Source organism: Nomia melanderi, chromosome 1 (assembly GCF_051020985.1).
Source record: "Nomia melanderi isolate GNS246 chromosome 1, iyNomMela1, whole genome shotgun sequence".
Taxonomy (NCBI): domain Eukaryota; kingdom Metazoa; phylum Arthropoda; class Insecta; order Hymenoptera; family Halictidae; genus Nomia; species Nomia melanderi.
Genome location: NC_134999.1, coordinates 993,113 through 1,012,810, shown reverse-complemented (window position 1 = coordinate 1,012,810; position 19,698 = coordinate 993,113). Strand labels below are relative to the sequence as shown.

Sequence of the window (19,698 nt, the reverse complement as noted above, 5' to 3'; positions counted from 1 at the left end):
GGGGAGTTTTTGTACTTATTTACAAAAGAGTAATCCTTGTATGACCTTAGTCTTGACATGTATTGTTAAGGTCATTGTTCTGTACATGCAGGATTTTGTACTTTTTAGCAGTGAGTATTGGATCAAAAGTTATGAAGCATTAAAGTTTCGCATAGCACTAGAAATGTTCGTCTTCATTTTCATTGATTAAAGATGTATTCGTTGTAATATGTATACTCGAATTTCGTTAAGATCATAGAGGTGGATATTAGTGGGATTGATTTTCCGGAAGGGGGCGTAACTCGCACCCCAGCCCAGAAAAGCTAATCAGAATTTCTAACGCAATGCAAAACTTTAATGCTTCATAACTTTTCATCCAACACTCACTGCATAAATAGTTCAAAGTCCTGGATATACAGAACAATGACCATAACACATTACCGAACGGCTAATTTTCAGAAAACTGAATTGTACGGATGGCAATTTTCAGTGAGACCAACTTACACGTACAAAACTTCAAATATCGTATCGTTATGTAATATATTTTAAACAGATAATCAATTCGAATCAAATTTAATGTTTTTTTTAAATGCTGTGGTAATTAGAAAAGTTGCATAGCTAAGTGTCTATATAAAAACGAAATTTCTCGTTACCAATACACAATGTGTTAATAATATATGTCAAGACCGAGTTCATACAAGAGTTACTTTTTTTGTAAATAAGTACAAAAGCTCCACATTCCCGGGAATATTTTTCCGAATATTTGGAAAACTAAGCCCGAGCGGCGGTAACATGTATAAGAAAGAGTTATTTAGAATAATGACCTTGACAACATACTTCAGGGTCGTCCATATCGGTGAGGAAACAGTGTTCTGAGTTTGTTTCTCCTGCTAATGGATTTATAACGTTCACTTTAGGGAATGTTCTTTTGCAATATATTGGATTTACAGTATTCTCCGATTACATGTAGAATCATAGAAATACTTCTGATGATCTACGACAAGACAATAGGACAGGCTATTTTTGTTACGGAAAAATAAAATACAAATTTCTTTATTATCTTTTATTAATGATGTGTGCGACTCTAACATTTGTTTGGGAACAAATATATATATTTCATCCATCGTTTTTTGTTTCATTGCCCTCTGTATCTTGTATACACATTTTGAGGTCTTCAATGTTGCTGAATTGCCGACATTTTGTGTATACATTACTGGCGAGTGTACCCCAACAATTCTCGATAGTATTTAAGTCGGAACATCTAGCGAGCCACGGTAATATTTGTATTTTTTTTTCCTTGAAACACTGTTTCACTATGCCAGCATTATGCACTGCTGCACTATTTTGTTGTAAAATCCATTTTTGTTTTGCTATTATGGTTAACAAACTTTAATTTGGTCTTACCGTAATAACCTATTATGGTATGGACCATAATTTCACTATCACCCATTTGCCTTCTTTGCAACATTATCATCTCGTTCCGCAGGCCGTGAAAGTAGTAGTGTAAGCCATCGAGTCCGTCCAAATTGAACTGTTTTTCGTCAAAAAAGGTTACATTCCATTGTTTCCTTCCATTGTTTCCATCAATGCACACGATGCTCCGCGAACTCCAATCTTGCCTGTTTATGCTGGCTATTAGGGATGGTTTTTTCATTAGCTTACGTCGTTTAATATGTCTTCTCTTTTGTATGATTCTTTGAAGATTGTGGATGCTAGTATTTATTCCCGCTACAGTTGCAATTTGACGTGCTCCGAGAGTAGAATTGAATGCGTGTCGTAAAATGGTATCATTTCCGTCCTTTGTCATTGCCGCGCGCCAATAATGACCATGCGTTAAAGTCGAGGCGGCCTGAGCATCGTATGTGGAAAAGTCCGTTTGCTACTGTGCACTTACAATGTGGTGATCGATGGAGCTAACGTGAGAGGCGTATACATAACTGATAAAGCAGATGTTCACAAACGAGGTACACAACATAAACGTAAAAATTTAGTCCTTAATTACAAATTATTCATTAACAATATATTATAAGCCCATATTTAAAAAGTCATATATGTTTTAGGTCTAGCAATACAATATACAGTTAGTGTAACAAGTATTCGTACGGTAAATAATATTTTTAAAATATTGTAGAACATCATTTATTACTAAAATTTCTACAAACAAAGAATATATAGGTATTTTTACAATATCCTAGAATAACTTTAAAAAAGAGTTAATACGATATCTACATCCTTTATTGAAATATTAATTAATATCCGTAAACCGATGAAAATATATATATATATATTGTTATATTAATGAAAGAAATAAATAAAACTTATCTAATTTAAAGAACAAAATATCACAAAGTTTAAACATTTTAACACTTCATCTGCGGGTAACGGAATACATACTCCATTACACGAATGAAAAGGGACTAAACCTGAAAATAGGATAAAGAAAGTATGAGCAAGATTATAATCGCATACAAAATAATGTAGGATTAAATGAAATCGCTAGGTCGTACAATGTATGTATCGAAAGCTACACAGTTAAAATTTAAAATTGAGATATTACTTATTGTGATTTTAAAAACCTCACGTATAATTTTCGTAATTTTCATTCTCATATACTTTATTTCTACAGTTCCAAATAAAGATTTTATTTAGGTTTCTTCAGTGCGCTGTTAAATCAGAATTTCTATTGTCAGAATGGTTTTTATGTTTTTTATAGTATGTGATTATTGTTTTCTATGTATCCTCATTTATAATAATTATCTGTAGTGTGTATTTGATACATTTCTTAATTAAAATATCGAAAAATAGGCATGGTTCAATTTTGGACACTTGTGGTCCAAATTAGAAAATTGATGTCCTAAACTGAACCGTTGACACTATGTTAATAATATTTTTTTAGAAACCAGTCATATAATGTCCAACTCAATTTTTTACCAGCATGCATCAATCACAGTGTTACAATTATTCTTAATTTTTTCTATTCAACGATATCAACACGTATTCGATTTATGAAGCTATTTGTTTAATTGGTCCTGTGGGTAGTAGGGTGCGAAATGACTGACTAGTTTTAACGAAAACTCTTATTTATTACTCAACACTTATAAGATACGCGGAAGGATTTCCGTCTGACCTAGCGCCAGAACGAATGGACGCGGAGTGAGATCTGGCTACCACGGCGGCTTCCATTTAACGTCGCTTCACCCCCACATCTTTGTCCGCAGACAAAGATATGGGGTACATGAAAATTCCCATGATTCCGTTCGGAAAAGGAAGGTTTTCCCCCACGTGCGTAGCTAGGTAGTTTGTTTGTTTCGTCGCCCGTTTTAGGGCTCGACAATTTAACGCACCCGCACGGGTCTGCAACGCTGATGTTTGCTTACCCGTGCTACCTGGGCTAGAGCATCGGCACGGCAAGAAAACCTTTCCTGTGTCCCGTTATGCCGCCGCAGGTCCAATATAGGGAACTTCTCCCTGTATCGTCTAAAAATATCCACCATATTTTAGATCAGCGCTGTTTAACTGACTCTCCTCACGCTAGTAACTCGCAAACGGCGTTCCCCCACTACCTCTACTAACTTTTTGTGAGGGAAAAGTCACTATGGAGCACGTGAGCTCTGAATTGGATAGCCCTGTTTTAGCCATTTACAACAATCCGACAAAAAAAATATTGGAAACAAAAATTAATCACCGCTTGACTGCAAAACAGCAATAAAAAAATTTCTTTAGTACACTTTTTAAGATCATATTAGCTGTTTTTAATGGTATTATGTAGTTTTAATTGAATGAAGTTACAGCTGACACCGAGACGAATTCAACGATCTACTATGTGATCATCTTTCCTTCATCTTGAGCTCATAAATTGCAATGAAACTGTTGGAAACCTTAATAGAGAAAATTATTTTATTTCAACGAAATTGCATATTCAAAGCGATTCTAAAGTTATCAAACCAATAAATTTATGAGCTAACTACAAGTGATAAGTAAATTTAACGATAAGAACAACATTATTTTACATAATCATGTACAATTTTAACCTTACCTTCTTAATCGTAGTATCGATGGGATATTGAGATTTTTTTCTTTGAAATGAGTCCAAACACGACGTAAACCGATCTAGTTTTATCGATTTGAGGGAAATAAACCTTTAATTTCGTTAATTACATTAAGTCGATAAAACTGGTCCAATTTCCATCGCGTTTGGCCTCATTTTAATCACTGCCACCTCAGAAATTCACTAGCACTGCATTTGAGAAGGTAAGGAAATTTTCTTCACTGCATGTTTATATTTAACGCGTGCGGCGTGGCTTGAAACTTCGCGTCTCGACCTCCGATGGTTGACGGACGATGTCTATCTTGCTTCCATTCACTAAACTTCACGACAAAACTATAACCAAAACTGCTGAGATTTTATCTAATATTTTATTAATACTAATTTTTTCCTAAATGTTTTCGTTATTAATCCAAAGAATCAACTAAGGTACACATACTTCCATAGCGGCAATGTTGAATTAGATTGAAAAAAGTTTGTCGATTGAAAAAATCAACAAACGATAAGAAAAAACTGTCATAAACGAACAGACTATCGTAAACCCTGATTTTCATATTGCTCATATCATACTTTCATATTTCTTTTCTTTATAAAGTAAAATATATCTTCTAAATACATAGTGCCATTAGAAAAAAGATTAATATACTTATTAAGAAAACGCGTTTATACGAGATTTGTTGCTGCAGTTTGTAACCAAGCAGGTGCTGATTAATTTCTGTTTCAAACATTTTCAATAGTTTTCCTGTCGTATGACGCGTTGACGCAGAGTTGGAACTTGGAAACAATACGAATCTAATTGGTCACATTGGAAGAGAGTACAGCTTTACTCACATGGACTTTCGACAGTAATGTGCTACTTCTCAATATAATTAGACGGTAATTAGACAATACCGTACGAAAATACCATGAACGCATAATATATGTAAAGAGAGTTCAATATTTACACATCAACGATTACAATTATTGTACACCCCTTTTCAAGTATTCAGAAAAACATCGGCTTGGAATACTTTAAATGGGCTGAACAGTAAGTCTTTTTACTGTTGATGCAACCTTCTTCAACCCCTTTAGCTCCCAGTAATTACTTTAATAGGCAGGCCTCATAACTTTTAATAGAATTGTCCAATTATAACTAATGATATATCGAATGTAGGTCTGATTGTGATTTATTTGAAGACACAAAAATTATACTTCAATCATTTGCAAATAATTTTTTCATTACCATGAAATGTGTAAAAGTTGTTATCTATGGCGAATTTTTATGACTACTGGATTACATCTAATTTTATTTCTATATCGTAATTGTGAAACTCTAATGTTTCTTTTTTCTTTTACAGATATAATAATGACTGATCACAAATGCGAGAACGCAGTTAGGTTTCATTTGATTCGGAACTAGACAATATAATTGATAGATTTTGTATTGTAACAGCATTATCGAACGATAACACTGTCCAACACGATTTCTGTTTTGTACTAACCACTAGGTGATCCTTATACAGTTCCTTGCCCTAAATACGAATTGAAAAGCATGGCTTTTGTAAAAGCGGTCGAATTTTTTAAATGCGCGGCGCGTCGCGATAAACAAAAAAAGAGCTGATGGTTTTTTTTTAATCTCATTGTCAAGACCTTACTGAATACAAATGTGCTTTGAAGAATACCGGAGCGCATCTTGATTTATAACATCATTCGTGAATTTGTACAACTGTATGAAATATCGATGATGCATTAGTTATGATTCATGGTAAAAAGGTAATAAACTCTTAAAGACAAAGTATATACTTATTTGAAAACTTTGATAGTGAAGAAAAATTCGTACACCTTTGCAAAACATATGGAAAATGTTGCGAGAAATTTCAAGAGTAAAATGTGTAGTCGAAAAATGTTTAACTTTTGGGATAGCTCAGCACTTTTCGAGTGTTCCAAGGAAGAAAAAATTTGTAAGACATTGTTCCTTACATATTCAGCCATCTCAAGCAGCAACCATTTTTAAAATGGACTTTGGCCGTTCAGATTAGGCGAATACCCTAATATGCAACGTGGGTCGTGTAACTTGACGAAAGTCTTTCCTCTTTTGACCAATGAAAGTAAAAATTAGTGGGTTTTTATACTCCAAAAAAGGTGTGAGGATGTCTATTTGGCGTACTGATGTATGTGGTATGGTTGCATGGAAGTCATGATTTCAGCCGCTCTTTTTCTGGTAAAGTCCAAAGTGCAACTCCTATTGTTTACATGAAAGGTATGGGGAGGTTAATTGTAGGTCGTTTCCTGCCAGAAATTGAAGAATCATATAGAAGATATTCTTCTCACGTAACAAACTAATCAAAGTGTACAAAAAACACGCAGAACAATTAATTAAAAAATTAATTTCAATGGAAAAATCCGAAAGTCTAGAGGTTAAAACGACGTTTATAAATTGAATACTACATAATAAATATTTTTGATTAAAAACAGAAAATTGATTAGGATACATTTATCAGGTTTATCCTACATATTTTATTGTATTGTTAAATTAGTCAAACAATGGTGGTTAACTTAGTACGTTTTCACAGTATATACTTATTAATTTTCACGAAATTAACAAATTACTACACTGATGCAATAATTTTCATTACTGTTTATATATTAAAAAAGGTTACCTTGCCACAGAGATACAACTCTGGTAGTGGTTCCAAGTGACTGTTGTGACCGTGAGGACTAGGAGTTGGCGGCGAACCTTGAGGCGGTGGCATCCATTGAGCTCCTAGGTAAAGTTGACTAGGGCGTTTTAATCTCTTTTCCTGTCGCTTACGTTCGTGGCGAACTGCCACCGCTGGCATAGCACCGATCATCCTAGAAAACAATTATAACATGCCTCTTGGTAAAATAGTAGAACAGAAACTTACTATATATTCTTAAACAAAATGAAATTAACGACCAACCGTGTGATAGCTTATTCAAAAAGAAACATTTCTCAGTAAATTTCAACTATTTATCTTCATTGAAATGGTAATTATGGGGAAAATTCAAATTATCAAATTATATTCGTACTACTCATTTTGTCGTAAACAAGACTTATAAAAAAGAATTCAACAAATTATACTCTCCCTTTTGGATTTAAAATCTTAGTTATAAAAAATAAAAAATTATAAAAAATTGAAAGGAATATAAATTTCTTATGGAAAGTTAAAATTGTCATAATTTATACATTTACAGTCATCTTGTAGCGACTAGCTGTGCGCCGGTAGAAAAACTTTCAACACACAAGTGTTTAGCGAAATTTATGGTATGCGCAATATAAGACGCTGTTTCTGAGAAGGTGTCCTCAACGTTTTTAGATATTTGACTGACAGATAGGTCCACGTAGCTTTTCGACGACAGTGTCAATAGCGCAATCGGACGCCATAAATTTTAGGTCATCGAAAGGGTTGCAGCTCGAGATGCTCAAGTAAGGCGTGCGCCTGGATTTCATCAACCGGCAAAAGTTGAAGTCCAGTTACGCGGACCTAAGGCTGCGCACCGCACTTAGGCTAGTCCCGGAAGACACTTCGGTGCATCATCACCAGTAAATTAAGTAAAGCGTTTTTCAACAACTACCCCCGGAACAAACACGCTGAGGGCGCAAAAAGTAGGCGGGTAGCTGTAAAATTACCTGATTGGTGGAAGCCTCTTTTCGGGACTTCCACTAGTTGGCAGAAAGCCAATTAGGCTACTCCTTAGGAAGGAAAAGTTCTTTATTAGGTAGAGGCCGTGGCAGCCGCGAGGAGTCCAGACAACGTACCGACAGGGCTCTGATAGACACGCGTTTTACCGTCACTACTCTCGTTGGTGTACGGTTCGCTATTACCTTCGCACAACAGTATTATAGATAAAGCTTTGGAAATAAATACTCTGAAAACGGACACTCGTAGATGGTTATTGATTACCATTGCACATCCTTTCCACGGTCTTATTTTTTCCTGTAAGCATTAAGAAACGCTAAGAGCTTAACAATTGAATTTCCGAGCGATCCACTTAACAATCTCGCACACTAAAGATTCAAAATAATTATACTTTTCCAATGACTTGCAAATCTTTTCATATTTTTTCGAAGGATGCTGTTATACTCTCATAATTAACATTCTACAATAACTTTTTTAAATAGTTATTACAAAGTTATGCATCTATGAAAAAGATTACGTTTTTTCATGACACATTGATTTTGAATTTTTATTGCAAAATTTATATAATACTTGGCTAAAATGACATTTGCGTATTAAATTAATAACTATAACAAGTATTTCAGAATTTTTTCAGATTTCTACCGTACTCGAAACAATGAAAAATCAGGCCTGATCAGGTAGTCAACAAGGGTCGAAATCTTAACGGTGTTCGAGACTAAAATAGTCTTGGTTTTGTCAAAAATGTATTGCAATCAAATTTAGAAGACCCAATTACCTCGAAAAATATGACTGATAAAAGCAGATATGTTAAACAAAAATTACATGGTGTAAAATACTACATACCTTGATTGAAAGTCCTACACTGTTCTAAAAAGGACCCGTTACAATTCTTACATATAATTTCTATCCTATATTTTTGAAGTCAACATTCAGATGTTTTTAAACAATTACAAATTAAATTTTTCGCATAACCGTTATCAAGATATAAGCATCCAAAACTGTCGATTCGTCGATAGTGATGGTAGTCGACGAACACTGCGACTGTCATGAGAAAGTAAAGAAACGCAATAACTTGGATCATTGTTTGTTACACGATGGAAAATCTCAAAGACATTGTTCATCGATCAAGTCGTGGATTCACAGCTGAGAACACAGTCACTGCACTCGTTATCTTTACTCTCCCATGCGTCCGTATGAGAATCTACAGGTATATACAGTACGTTACTGACGTTAACCCAGCCGGCTTGTGGCTTGAAAGTGAAGAGAAGCAAGTGGAAACGTGCAATTCTCGACGCTCGGACCGATAGTGATGGCAGAATTAGTTTCGGCACGTCTTTGTTACTGGCCAAGCCGCGAGCTGAGGTGGAGCGTGCGGCCGAGTCCCCTTGCCCCTCTTCACTTCCGAGCCACAGGCCGGCTGGATTCACATCAGTAATGCACTGTACATATTTCACTCACTCTGTCCTTTCCTCCCATCCCGCAAGGTTGCGTCACTACAGAGAACCTGTTGAAACTGAGGTGTCATCGTTGCTTAACCGAACATCTCATTGTCCTTGTACCCATAAAAGGAAAACCGTATTGTGCATCAGGTACCATCACTCGCAACGAATCGGAAACTTTGGATGCTGATATGAAAACGGCTTACGCGAAAAATTTAATTTCTAGTATTTTGAAATCGTCTAAATATCAACTACAAAATATGGAATAGAGATACTACAGAGTTCTACTAAGGAATTGTAACGTGACCTTCGTAGGACGTCCCAAGATTACTTCAGGGTCAAATACCTCCTGCCATGATATGTAACAATTCGTACCCTTTAACTTCTACCTAATATATTTGTTCGTATCATTGATATTTTTCGAGATAATCCAATGTTCTGAATTCGGTCGCAGTAAATTTTTTTTTAAAGAAACTTATTTTCATCTCGGATGTCGTTCAGAGTTCGACCCAAGTTTACTGGTGTCTTTTTACTCAGTTTAGTGAGTTATATACGGCCTTTTATTTACGAGCTATAATTATTGGACATCCTGTATGATCCTACATCGCTGGGAGTACCCCGTTGTTGCCATTGTTACATGCGGGATTGTCCGATCGGTGGACTATGGCTTTTAAACTGCGAACAGCCAACAAAGGAATAATTTTTAATTTTTACAATAGCTCCCTAAGTAGAGAAACAGTTAAATAGGGTACGATAACGCTCTAGTTCCATACAGACAAATTATCAGCTCTAGGGAAAGTTCTGAAGGAAACCTTAGTTATCTCTTTATTATGAAGTAGTTTGCCAGACTGTTTCAATACTCTCATCACAGTACTAGACACCAGAATGCAGGATGAATTAACATTAGAGCTTCAGATGAGGCATATAGGCCTACAAATTCTAGAAGTGGCATTTATGAAGATACTGAACAAGCACTAAAATTATCCCATAAGCAGTCAAATAATTCAAAGGATTTTAAAGGAACAAATTCAATTACAAGGTCATGTTATTTTTGTAATAAATTAGGACATACGAAAAATCCTTGCTTTAAATATAAGAAATGATTAGAAAAGAGGAAAAGTCAAAAAGCTAGCCAAGGTATCAATAACAAAAACAATGGCTATACACATAAGTATAAGGCAGACCAGTATTGTTTTGATATATAAGTTGGGGGATTAAGTAAAGATACTTAGTACATATCAAATTTTTCAGAAAAATTAGGATCTGCGAAGATGAACGTGTAAAATTTGCAGATAGTACTCAAATAGAAGAACAAGAAATAGGGGAAGTAAATATTATGTGTAATAATGATATACAGATCAACGTAAACAGTTAATAGAGAATGTCCATGCATAACCCTACCTCGAAAAAAAATTTAATATCAGTAAAGAAATTAACTAATAAAGATTTTGTAATCAGCTTTGATAAAAAGGGATGTTCTGTCTTACAAGATAATAAGGTTGTAGCTAAAACCTATGTCAATAATAACACGTTTACATTAAGGGACACTGATAGGACACTAGTTATTGTGCAGCAGCATTCAGATGATTGTCAACCTACATGGCATAGGAAATTGAGTCACAGGAACCTGGAATCAATTAAGGATATGATCTCAAAAAGACATATAAACGGAATTAAAATAAAAGATTGTGGAATAAGACAGGTGAGACATGTGTAAAGGGGAAGATGACAAGGAAACTGTTTCCTCAAGAGTGTAGTGATCAATCCAAATCAACATTAGTATTAACCCATTCAGATATATGTGATCCTATGCAGACAATTACACCAAGTGGGAAGAGATATATATTGATACTAATAGATGATTATAGTAGATTTACATTTGCATATTTCTTAAATAATGAACCTGAAGTACCTAGAAAAATTAAAGAATTTGTACACTTCATGAAGACTAAGTTTAATAGAGTACTAAAAGCACTTAGATCGGACAGAGGAAAAGAATGCTTGAACAATGGACTCAACAAATTGTTTCGTAAGGAAGGAATACAGCCGTAGTATACAGCGGGTTATACTCCAGACCAACACGGTACTGCGGAGAGAAAGAACCGATCATTATTGGAAATGTCAAGATGTTTATTAATTGATGCAAAGTTGCTGTACAAATACTGGAGAGAAGCTGTTCATTATGCCAATTATTTGAAAAATAGGTTATGCGCGAAGGCTACAGAAATCACACCTATAAAACGTTGGTGTAAGGTAGAGCCATGTTTGAAAAATGTATATTTATTTTGAATTTAAGATGCACAAATAGGTTAAAACCTATAGGTCATGATACACATTCTGAACGATATCGGTTATTAGATACAGAAACTAATAGGATTATCATAAGTAGAGATGTTAAATTTCTGAACGAAATATATTATAACAAAGATCTACAAAAATACGAACTCGCCATTGATCATGAAGAAACAGAAGGTGAATAAGAAACAGATAAAGGTGGGGTTGTAATTGATCTGTATAGAAGGTCAACGAATAACCATAATATAAAGATTAATAAGAATAATATAGATTCTGAGAATGATGATAACCAAAACTCAGCTACGAAGAGAAAAGTGAAACCTCCAAAACCGATGAAGATGCTTGTTAATGTTCCTCGTGGATTCCTGATTTAAATACATCAAACTCAATTGAAGATTCCACTATGTGTGCCGACTGAGATTTCTAGAGGTTCGAAGGATCTCCCTCTACCATTGGAGAGAATATACAATGATGCGAATTAACTAAAAACTACTACCGAGGTTCTCAAGAGACTGTGCTCGAAAGACTATACCCCCTTTGGCGTTCTTTCACCCCTAAGGAAAATTAATTTCTTCCCCTTCTCCGATGATGGGAAGAGTGGATATAAAATACCAGTGAGTCCTTTACAGAAAAACTATGGGATTTGGAAACGGCGAGAGGTTCTGCTACCTTGGGCCCATGTGCGTTGCCTGAAAATTTGCCTGGCTTATGGCAGGAACATTCCTAACGAAACGAAGAGAGCAACATTGATTTCCGTGAGGGACTATTGGTCAGGCTCCGGCTTAATGTTTCCAGTGCTCCAACATTTCCTTCCCTGACATAAACCAGACCTGTACAATACCTTAACAATGTTATTACCGAAAGGGGACGTGGCCGTCCTAAGATAATAAGAACAGGTTTAAGTAGGAAGATCGAGGAAAGAGTATCATATTAAACAGAAAAATAGAGTAGAACATTCTACGGTTTATGCATCAGAAGTAATGGAAAAGGATGCGATTTCTAGTGAAAGTGCCGGTGAATGGCTTACTGCTATAGTACAAGAAATAAGATCCATGCTGGAGAAGAATGCCCGAGAAATTGTTGAGTAGCTAAGAGGAGAAAATGTTATTGGCAGTCGTATAGTACTGATCAATAAATACGGTCCTAACGGTGGTATTGATGAAAGAAAAGCCAGATTGGTGGCTAGAAGGTTCAGCTAAATACCAAGGAGAGATTTCCATGAAACTTTTGCACTCGTTACTCATTTGGAATTAATTCTTTTAGCTGTAGCAATGGCAGTTCACTAGGGAATGCGTATACACCAAGTAGATGCATCAACCGCCTATTTGCACAGTTCATTGGATGAGAAAATTTATATAGAACCGTCTAAACATTTTATGGAAATGCTTGATAAGTTAATAAGGATAGAAAATACGGAATAATATGGATAAAATATAGATTAATCAAATCAAAGGCAAGACGAATGCTGAAACAATTCAGTTGAGGAAATAAAGTTTTTAAATTAAAGAAAGCAATACACAAGGTGATCAGTTGAGATTACTCTGTTATTAACAGTCGATCGAAAATGTTTTTATCAGCTTTTGCATGGTTTCAAGAGAGCTTTAACGTGATTATAAAAAATTATTTGTCAACGCTTTTTTTATGTTTTTTCCAAGGTCACCTTGAATTTTTTGCAAATAAACATATAATTTTTGTACACCTATCTGTTAGAGGATTTCAAGACGAATTTGGTAAATATCGGAAAAATTAAAAAGCTTTGTATTACAAGGAGTATTATATGCTACGTCATTGTACGCGTTCCAATGTTGTTGACAAAACGAAATTTACCAACCTCAATCGTAGCAATGTTCAAAATGGTGTCCACGAATTGTATGCACTCGCATAGACAGTGAATAAAAGATCGTTTAGCATATTTTATGGCCTCTACACTGATGGCTGAGCATGCATCTACAATCCTTCGTCGCATATCTTCCGTTGTTGGAGCATCTACATGAACTTTTTCTTTTAATGTACCCCATAAAAAGTAATCTAATAGGGTAAGATTGGGCGAACGAGCTGGCCAATTAACTATACCACCACGGCCGATCCAATGACCAAGAAATTTTGTCAAGTACTTGACGGGCTACCATAGCACACTGTGCGGGGCAACCATCGTGTTGATACCACATCTGAGTATGGTGCATTATCGGCACTTCATCAAAAAGAAATTGAAGCTCATTTTCAAAAAATGCAGCGTTCCTTTGACCATTTAGGGTACCACTGATAAAATAAGGACCAATTATTCAGTTCGCGATCATACCACACCATACATTAACACTCCATGGTCAACGAGGATTTTCTGCCAAAGTAATGCAAATTTATGCAATTTACCTGACCATGATTTGTAAACGTCGATTCGTTCGTAAAGAGTACTTTATCGAAAAATGAAGCTTCAGGCTGGAGTTGTTATAACGCCCACCAACAAAACACTACACGATTATGAAAATCATTTTCATGAAGTGCTTAATGTATTGATACATCTATACTCATGTGCTATTTGACGGGAACTAATCTGTGGATTATTTGCTACTGCAACTAAAACAATACATTCATTTGCATTGTTCGGTTTAGATTTTGAATAACTTTTCTTTCGTGCAAGTAAACTACCAGTCTCTCGAAGTGTTTTCAATATCCGCTCAAAAATGCATCACGAAGGGTGACGTTTATCGGGAAATCGTTCAGCGTATAACTGTTGAACTAACACTGAATTACGTCCGCCCTCCACATAGATTAAAATCATCTCTAACGTTTCGTCGATACTGTAACTCACCATTAGAACCTGTACGCTCACGAATACCGCAAAGATTACTAACGACATACTTGTTCAGATATCATTTAGATGTGTTCCAATGTACAGAATGAAATGTTTACAAACAGCAGGCAACAGGTCAGAACAAATCTCGATTTGTCAACAACATTGGAACGCGTACAACGGCGTAGCATATGATACTCCTTGTAATACGAAGTTTCTTAATTTTTTCTCGACCCAGATGAAAAAAAAGTTATGTTCCTATATTTACCGAATTTGTCTTAAAATCCTCTAATAGATGTATGTAAAAAAATTATATGTTTATTTGCAAAAAGTTTAGGGTGACCTTAGAAAAAACATAAAAAAAGAGTTGACAAATAATTTTTTATAATCACGTTAAAGCTCTCTTGAAACCATGCAAAAGCTGATAAAAACATTTTCGATCGACTGTTAACAACAGAGTAATCTCTACTGATCGCGATTCGTGATTCACCCTGTATTGTTTAAAACAAGCAGGTCGACGATGGTATGGAGCTTTGGACAAACAATTAAAATATTTAAGAGTAAGACAGATATCTTATTATAATATTAAGTATCTTAAAGAAGGGTCATCAAAGGTTTTCACTACCAAAGATTTAGGAAAAGTCAAATATTGCCTAGGAGTTAAATTTGTTCTGACCCAAGAAGGAATCAAATTAAGTCAAAAAGGATGCATTACGAAACTATTACAGAAATTCAACATGTTTGACACAAAATCTGTCAAAATACTGGTGGATTCAAAATTAAAGTTAAGCAACAAGGGGAAATTAAATTAAAGTACTTGAAAAGTGAAGATATGGTAGCAGATATATTAAGTAAAGCTTTAAATGGCCCAAAGCATGAAACACATACCAAAGAGTTAGTATTGTTTTAGTTAAAGATTTTTTTACATTTAAGAGGAAGCGTTGGAAATAAGTGTAAGTTTAAAAAATTTATATTTTGTATTCCACGCTCTTTTGTTTTTCAATACTTATATCATTAAGCTCATAGGATGCGTTTACGAAGGTAGCGAAAAAGGCCCCTTCTGGCTTAGAAAGTGTTTGATTGTTGGTGTAGAAAGACCGTGTAAGGAAAGTTTAATCTACTGTAATCCAGTTTCATCCCCATTTCATTTTATTTGAAGTTATAAAATATTAACAAGTTTTTATGTAAGATTCGTAACTGGTTATTACTCAAGTAGTAAATTCGTACATTAATAATAAAAAGGAATCTCTTTTAATGTTATTTTCCAAGACAATATACTATCGGAATTTTATACGGAATAACTCCCAGTGAGGGTAATCCCAAAGCCATTATGACTACTGGAAATTATTCGACTAACAAACAATTCATAATCAGACTGAAGAGGTAAGGAAAATAACTCATCAATTGATTAATAACAAAACATATCTATCAATGATTAGATTTTCTGAATTTGCTATCTAGTCCTTGGTTGCTTGCCTGTTGAATTTAGAGATGGTCGGTTAAGAAGAGGAACACACACAGTCACAAGTTGCATACTAATTAAATCTACGATTATTTATAATTTTAAACCAATTAAACTTTAATTTTGAAACAAGTAGAGAACAACAATTTTAATTCAATGAAAGTGTCAAAGGAAAGGATTTAACTTTAACAAGTGACTTCAATTTTAACGAGATTAATTCATTAACGTATTTAACATGTTTAACCTGCAGATCGGTCCATCTGCCCATTATTGCTAACACTTTAACCAAACTGCGACAAACTCTGGCTCAAACTAATACACGGATCACTCCGCAACACACTTCGCGATTATGCAATAAAGAGTGTCGCAGCTTCAACATTTCGAAGAAAGGCAAGACGGGCTTGCTTTAAAAATTGTTTATATTGCATTTCTGTTGTCCAACGAATTAGGCTGCGAGTTCGATGCGTGATGGATCACGATTCGTTTATTTAATCATTACTAGGATTTATGAGCATTTTTTTCTTTACTGATTATTTCTTTCTCCTTTTATTCCTTGAATTCTTTTCTTACTCTCTCAGACAGATAAGTGCAGGGTGAGAACATTCGCGGTGTTTCACAGGGCGGATGCTTAAAATAAACATCGACATTGGTTCGGATGAATTCTTATAAACTATTGTGTTCGGCGCATTTCGGAAAACTGACTGACCGGTAGTAATAACTTTTCTAAATTAAAAAAAATGACATATATACAACACGACGCGACGCACTATGGGGCATTTGCCTCCTTAACGCGATAAAAAGTCCCGCGTCATAAATATCACCAAAACCCGAGAAAGTATATACATAGTTAAATAAACATTTGGGTCATAATATAGCATGATTTTTTTTATATTTGTTAATTATTAACGCGAACTACACAACTTTAAAGAAAACAACTTCAGAAAGATTAAAAACTAAAATAATCAATTACAACCTTACTGCTTTTATAATTTAAATAATTCCAAGTTAGATTAAGTGTACTATCCACATATTTGAATATTACCAAATTTCATGTCGATATCATAAACATTTTTTTATTTATACATTATTTAGCATTCTTTATATTCACCCTTTATTTCAAAAATGAATTTAGTAGAGCCTAGTGTTCTTTTTGGTATCATGGGAAAAGTCAAATTCTAACTTTTAATAAAAAACTAAAATTGAGTGTTACTAGCTGCTATCAGGCAATAGCTATGACAACTTCTATTTAAAATGACGTTTGCAGAGCGTCAAGCGGTATTTGCATGGATACGGCATATTTTAATGTTAAGATTTATTCAGTTGAGTTCAGAGTTGATTTTAGTATTAATGGAAAGAGAAAGGCCCAATCTGTAATATTGCATAAAAATTAAGTGCTATTAGCTACAACTGTGGTAGTCGGAGCAATTCTTATTCACACTGCCGCTCGCAATGTGTCATGCACTTTTTGGATGTACGTGGATTTTTCTAATTTTGAGACCTATTTGGTGGAGTTCGGAGCTGTTTTTGATATTGATGAAAAGGGAACGATCTGTTCTCCACTCTGTGCACTCGGAAGGTGACTCCCAGCACCACTTGATTTAACGCAGTAAAACTATAAAATCTGATATTTAATGTTAAATTTTGTATAATGCCTGGATACGTGAAATATTGGAATAAAATAACTTTTTTTCTCAATGTACTTGTGACTTCCTTTCGAGTTAGTTTCAAAGAATATCGTCTGTGTCTCGTCAAAACGGTTAATATGAAATGACAATTACGAGTATATGCTATTATCTGCAACTGTGGTTAGCGTAACAATTTTTATGGGTACCAAGAACTTCCAATACCTACCATAATTGCAGCTAGTAGTAGCCAATTTTTATCTTATATTAAAGGGTAGGCATCTCTCTTTCCAGTGATACCAGAAATAACACTGAATTGTACTAAATAAGTCTTAAAGTGGAAAATGTCGTACCGACGCGAAGATTGTGTGTCGCGCTGCGTGCAATGTTGTATAAAAGTTGCTGTAGGTACTACAATTATGAATTGTAGCATAATCAAAAATTGTATCACCAAGGATACAGCTACCTTAAAACATCAAAGACCATACTGTCTTCGATTAAGGAATTCACAGAATACTATAAGCATTGTTGAATCGCGCTCAGGCCGATGAAATAATAAAAGAGAAGGTTTAATCTTGTTCGGAACCTAACACCTTGTAAAAACTGTATCGTTCATGGCACGTACATTTTCTGGAAGACGAAAATGAAATTAATTTCAGTGGTTGCGTCTATAAAACAGGCCTACTACATAGATGTTTTAATGCATGTTACAATTGAATGGAATACTTGCTTAAATGTCCTCAAAATTGTGAAATATACCATGGTTATAGATTCTATGTTTTTCATATCTTTCATTTCTAGTCACCCTAAAACTAAAGGTTTGAAATTATTCTTTAGATGTTGTAATATAACTGCAAGTACTTTCTCAATGTTCTGTCCTATGCGTTCTACAACCGGCATCTGTCTGTCGCGGTAGTAAAGTTTATCTTAGTTTTTTGGAATTTCATACAATGGCTTAGAATTTCATCTCATCCGTCTTAATAACCGAGCAGGTCATAAACTCGGTTTTTCCGAAGGGTCGGCTAAAACATGTGCACGACGACACTTCCAGGCAAGAGTCGACCTGAAGGAAATTTCCACGACCCATCGAAACTCCGAGAATTCCCCCATACTCGTACTTTGCCCTCACCCCGCTCGGAAAGGGGCTGGTTAAAGGGCGTTAACTAGTTTTTAAGAAATGGCAAAAATGCATTGATTGGAGAAATAGAAGACTCAGCGTACTCGACAGGATACGAGCCGTCGCGGTCGGCGATGAGGAGATAGTTAATTACTTCTCACTAACCAGTGGTACAGTCAACTTCTCACAATGGAGTGGGCCATTCAGCTTTCACCACTTAGTGTGATACTCACCTAAGATACAGGCCACTTAGTACATACACGACAGGACTTCATCCAACGAAGTTCCTTCGCGTCATTTAATCGTCGCTAAAATAATTGTCGACGCTGCGATGTGCAAACACTCAGCTAGTTTCTAATATATCAACACCCTTCGATTTTAATGATCTTTTCAATATGTTGTCAAAGGTGGGTCAAGTATGAGTTTAAACAAATCTTTTCTTACATATAATGCACAAACACTTCTAATTTCCAAGGTAATTACTAAAAACTTTCGCTACCACATGTAAAATTCTATATTTGTCAGCGTACTGTAAAACTACTATACCTATATGAGCGTGTAGTGAGAAGGGTGGGTTCTCCGGTTTCATGTACTCTCCTCGACAAAAGTTCTAAGAGTTCCAGTCAACCGCGATAGTGTCGTATGTTCTTTCGTACATATAGGGATGGATTTTATTTAGGTACTACAGATCTGTTTGAGTGGGGCTAGCTTTTTCACAGGGTGGGGATGCAGCCCATGCAGGGGCTTTGCCTTTGCTCCGCCCACGCTTTTTCTACATGAAATACGAAAAGGTTGAAGGCTGAAACCACGTATATACGTGCGACTGCGCTTGTGAACCTCTCATAGCACGCTCATGTATATACATGTATATATCATAATTCGCTATGAGGTAGCGAAAGTATTTTGCGATTATCTCGGAAACTAGAGGTTTCCTAACATTATGCGTAAGGAAAAAGTTGTCCAAATCATGTCCTTGACAATATATTTAAAAATCATTGAAACCGAACAGTGTTGATATATTAGATTTTTCTGAAAATCTTTTTTTATGTATAAGTAAAAATTCAATCTTATGAGATGTCGAAGTATTCCATACTGCATTCAATGTCCTTCTGTTATACCGTGTATAAATAATTTTTGATAATTTAGTAAGATAAGATAAGTAAGTATGGGTAAATACGTTTACTTCATTGTTGAATTTAGTCCTCTTGTTCTTGGTCTTGATACTTAGACGAGAGAGTGCCTGGCGCAATTATTGCTTGTTTACACATCTCAGCTTCTGAGTGCCTTTGTCTTTTGACCTTTTATCT

The 19,698-nt window shown here is 35.1% G+C and overlaps 1 protein-coding gene across 2 annotated transcripts in view; it reads right to left on the bottom strand.

The window, feature by feature from the left end:
* The window catches only part of LOC116431010 (uncharacterized), a 38,878-nt gene extending 24,636 nt beyond the window's left edge, over positions 1-14,242 (bottom strand). Inside the window, exons 1-2 of one of the 2 annotated variants that reach the window (XM_076368052.1) lie at positions 14,209-14,242; positions 6,664-6,856 (exon numbers count right to left, since the gene is read on the bottom strand). In XM_076368052.1, coding sequence (XP_076224167.1) covers positions 6,664-6,855 — 192 coding nt within the window. In that variant the 5' untranslated portion in view covers position 6,856; positions 14,209-14,242. Of the gene's footprint in view, positions 1-6,663; positions 6,857-7,655; positions 7,748-14,208 lie in introns of those variants that run through there. The other variant, XM_031985909.2, reaches the window with a different exon arrangement.
* Positions 14,243-19,698: the final 5,456 nt, after the last annotated feature.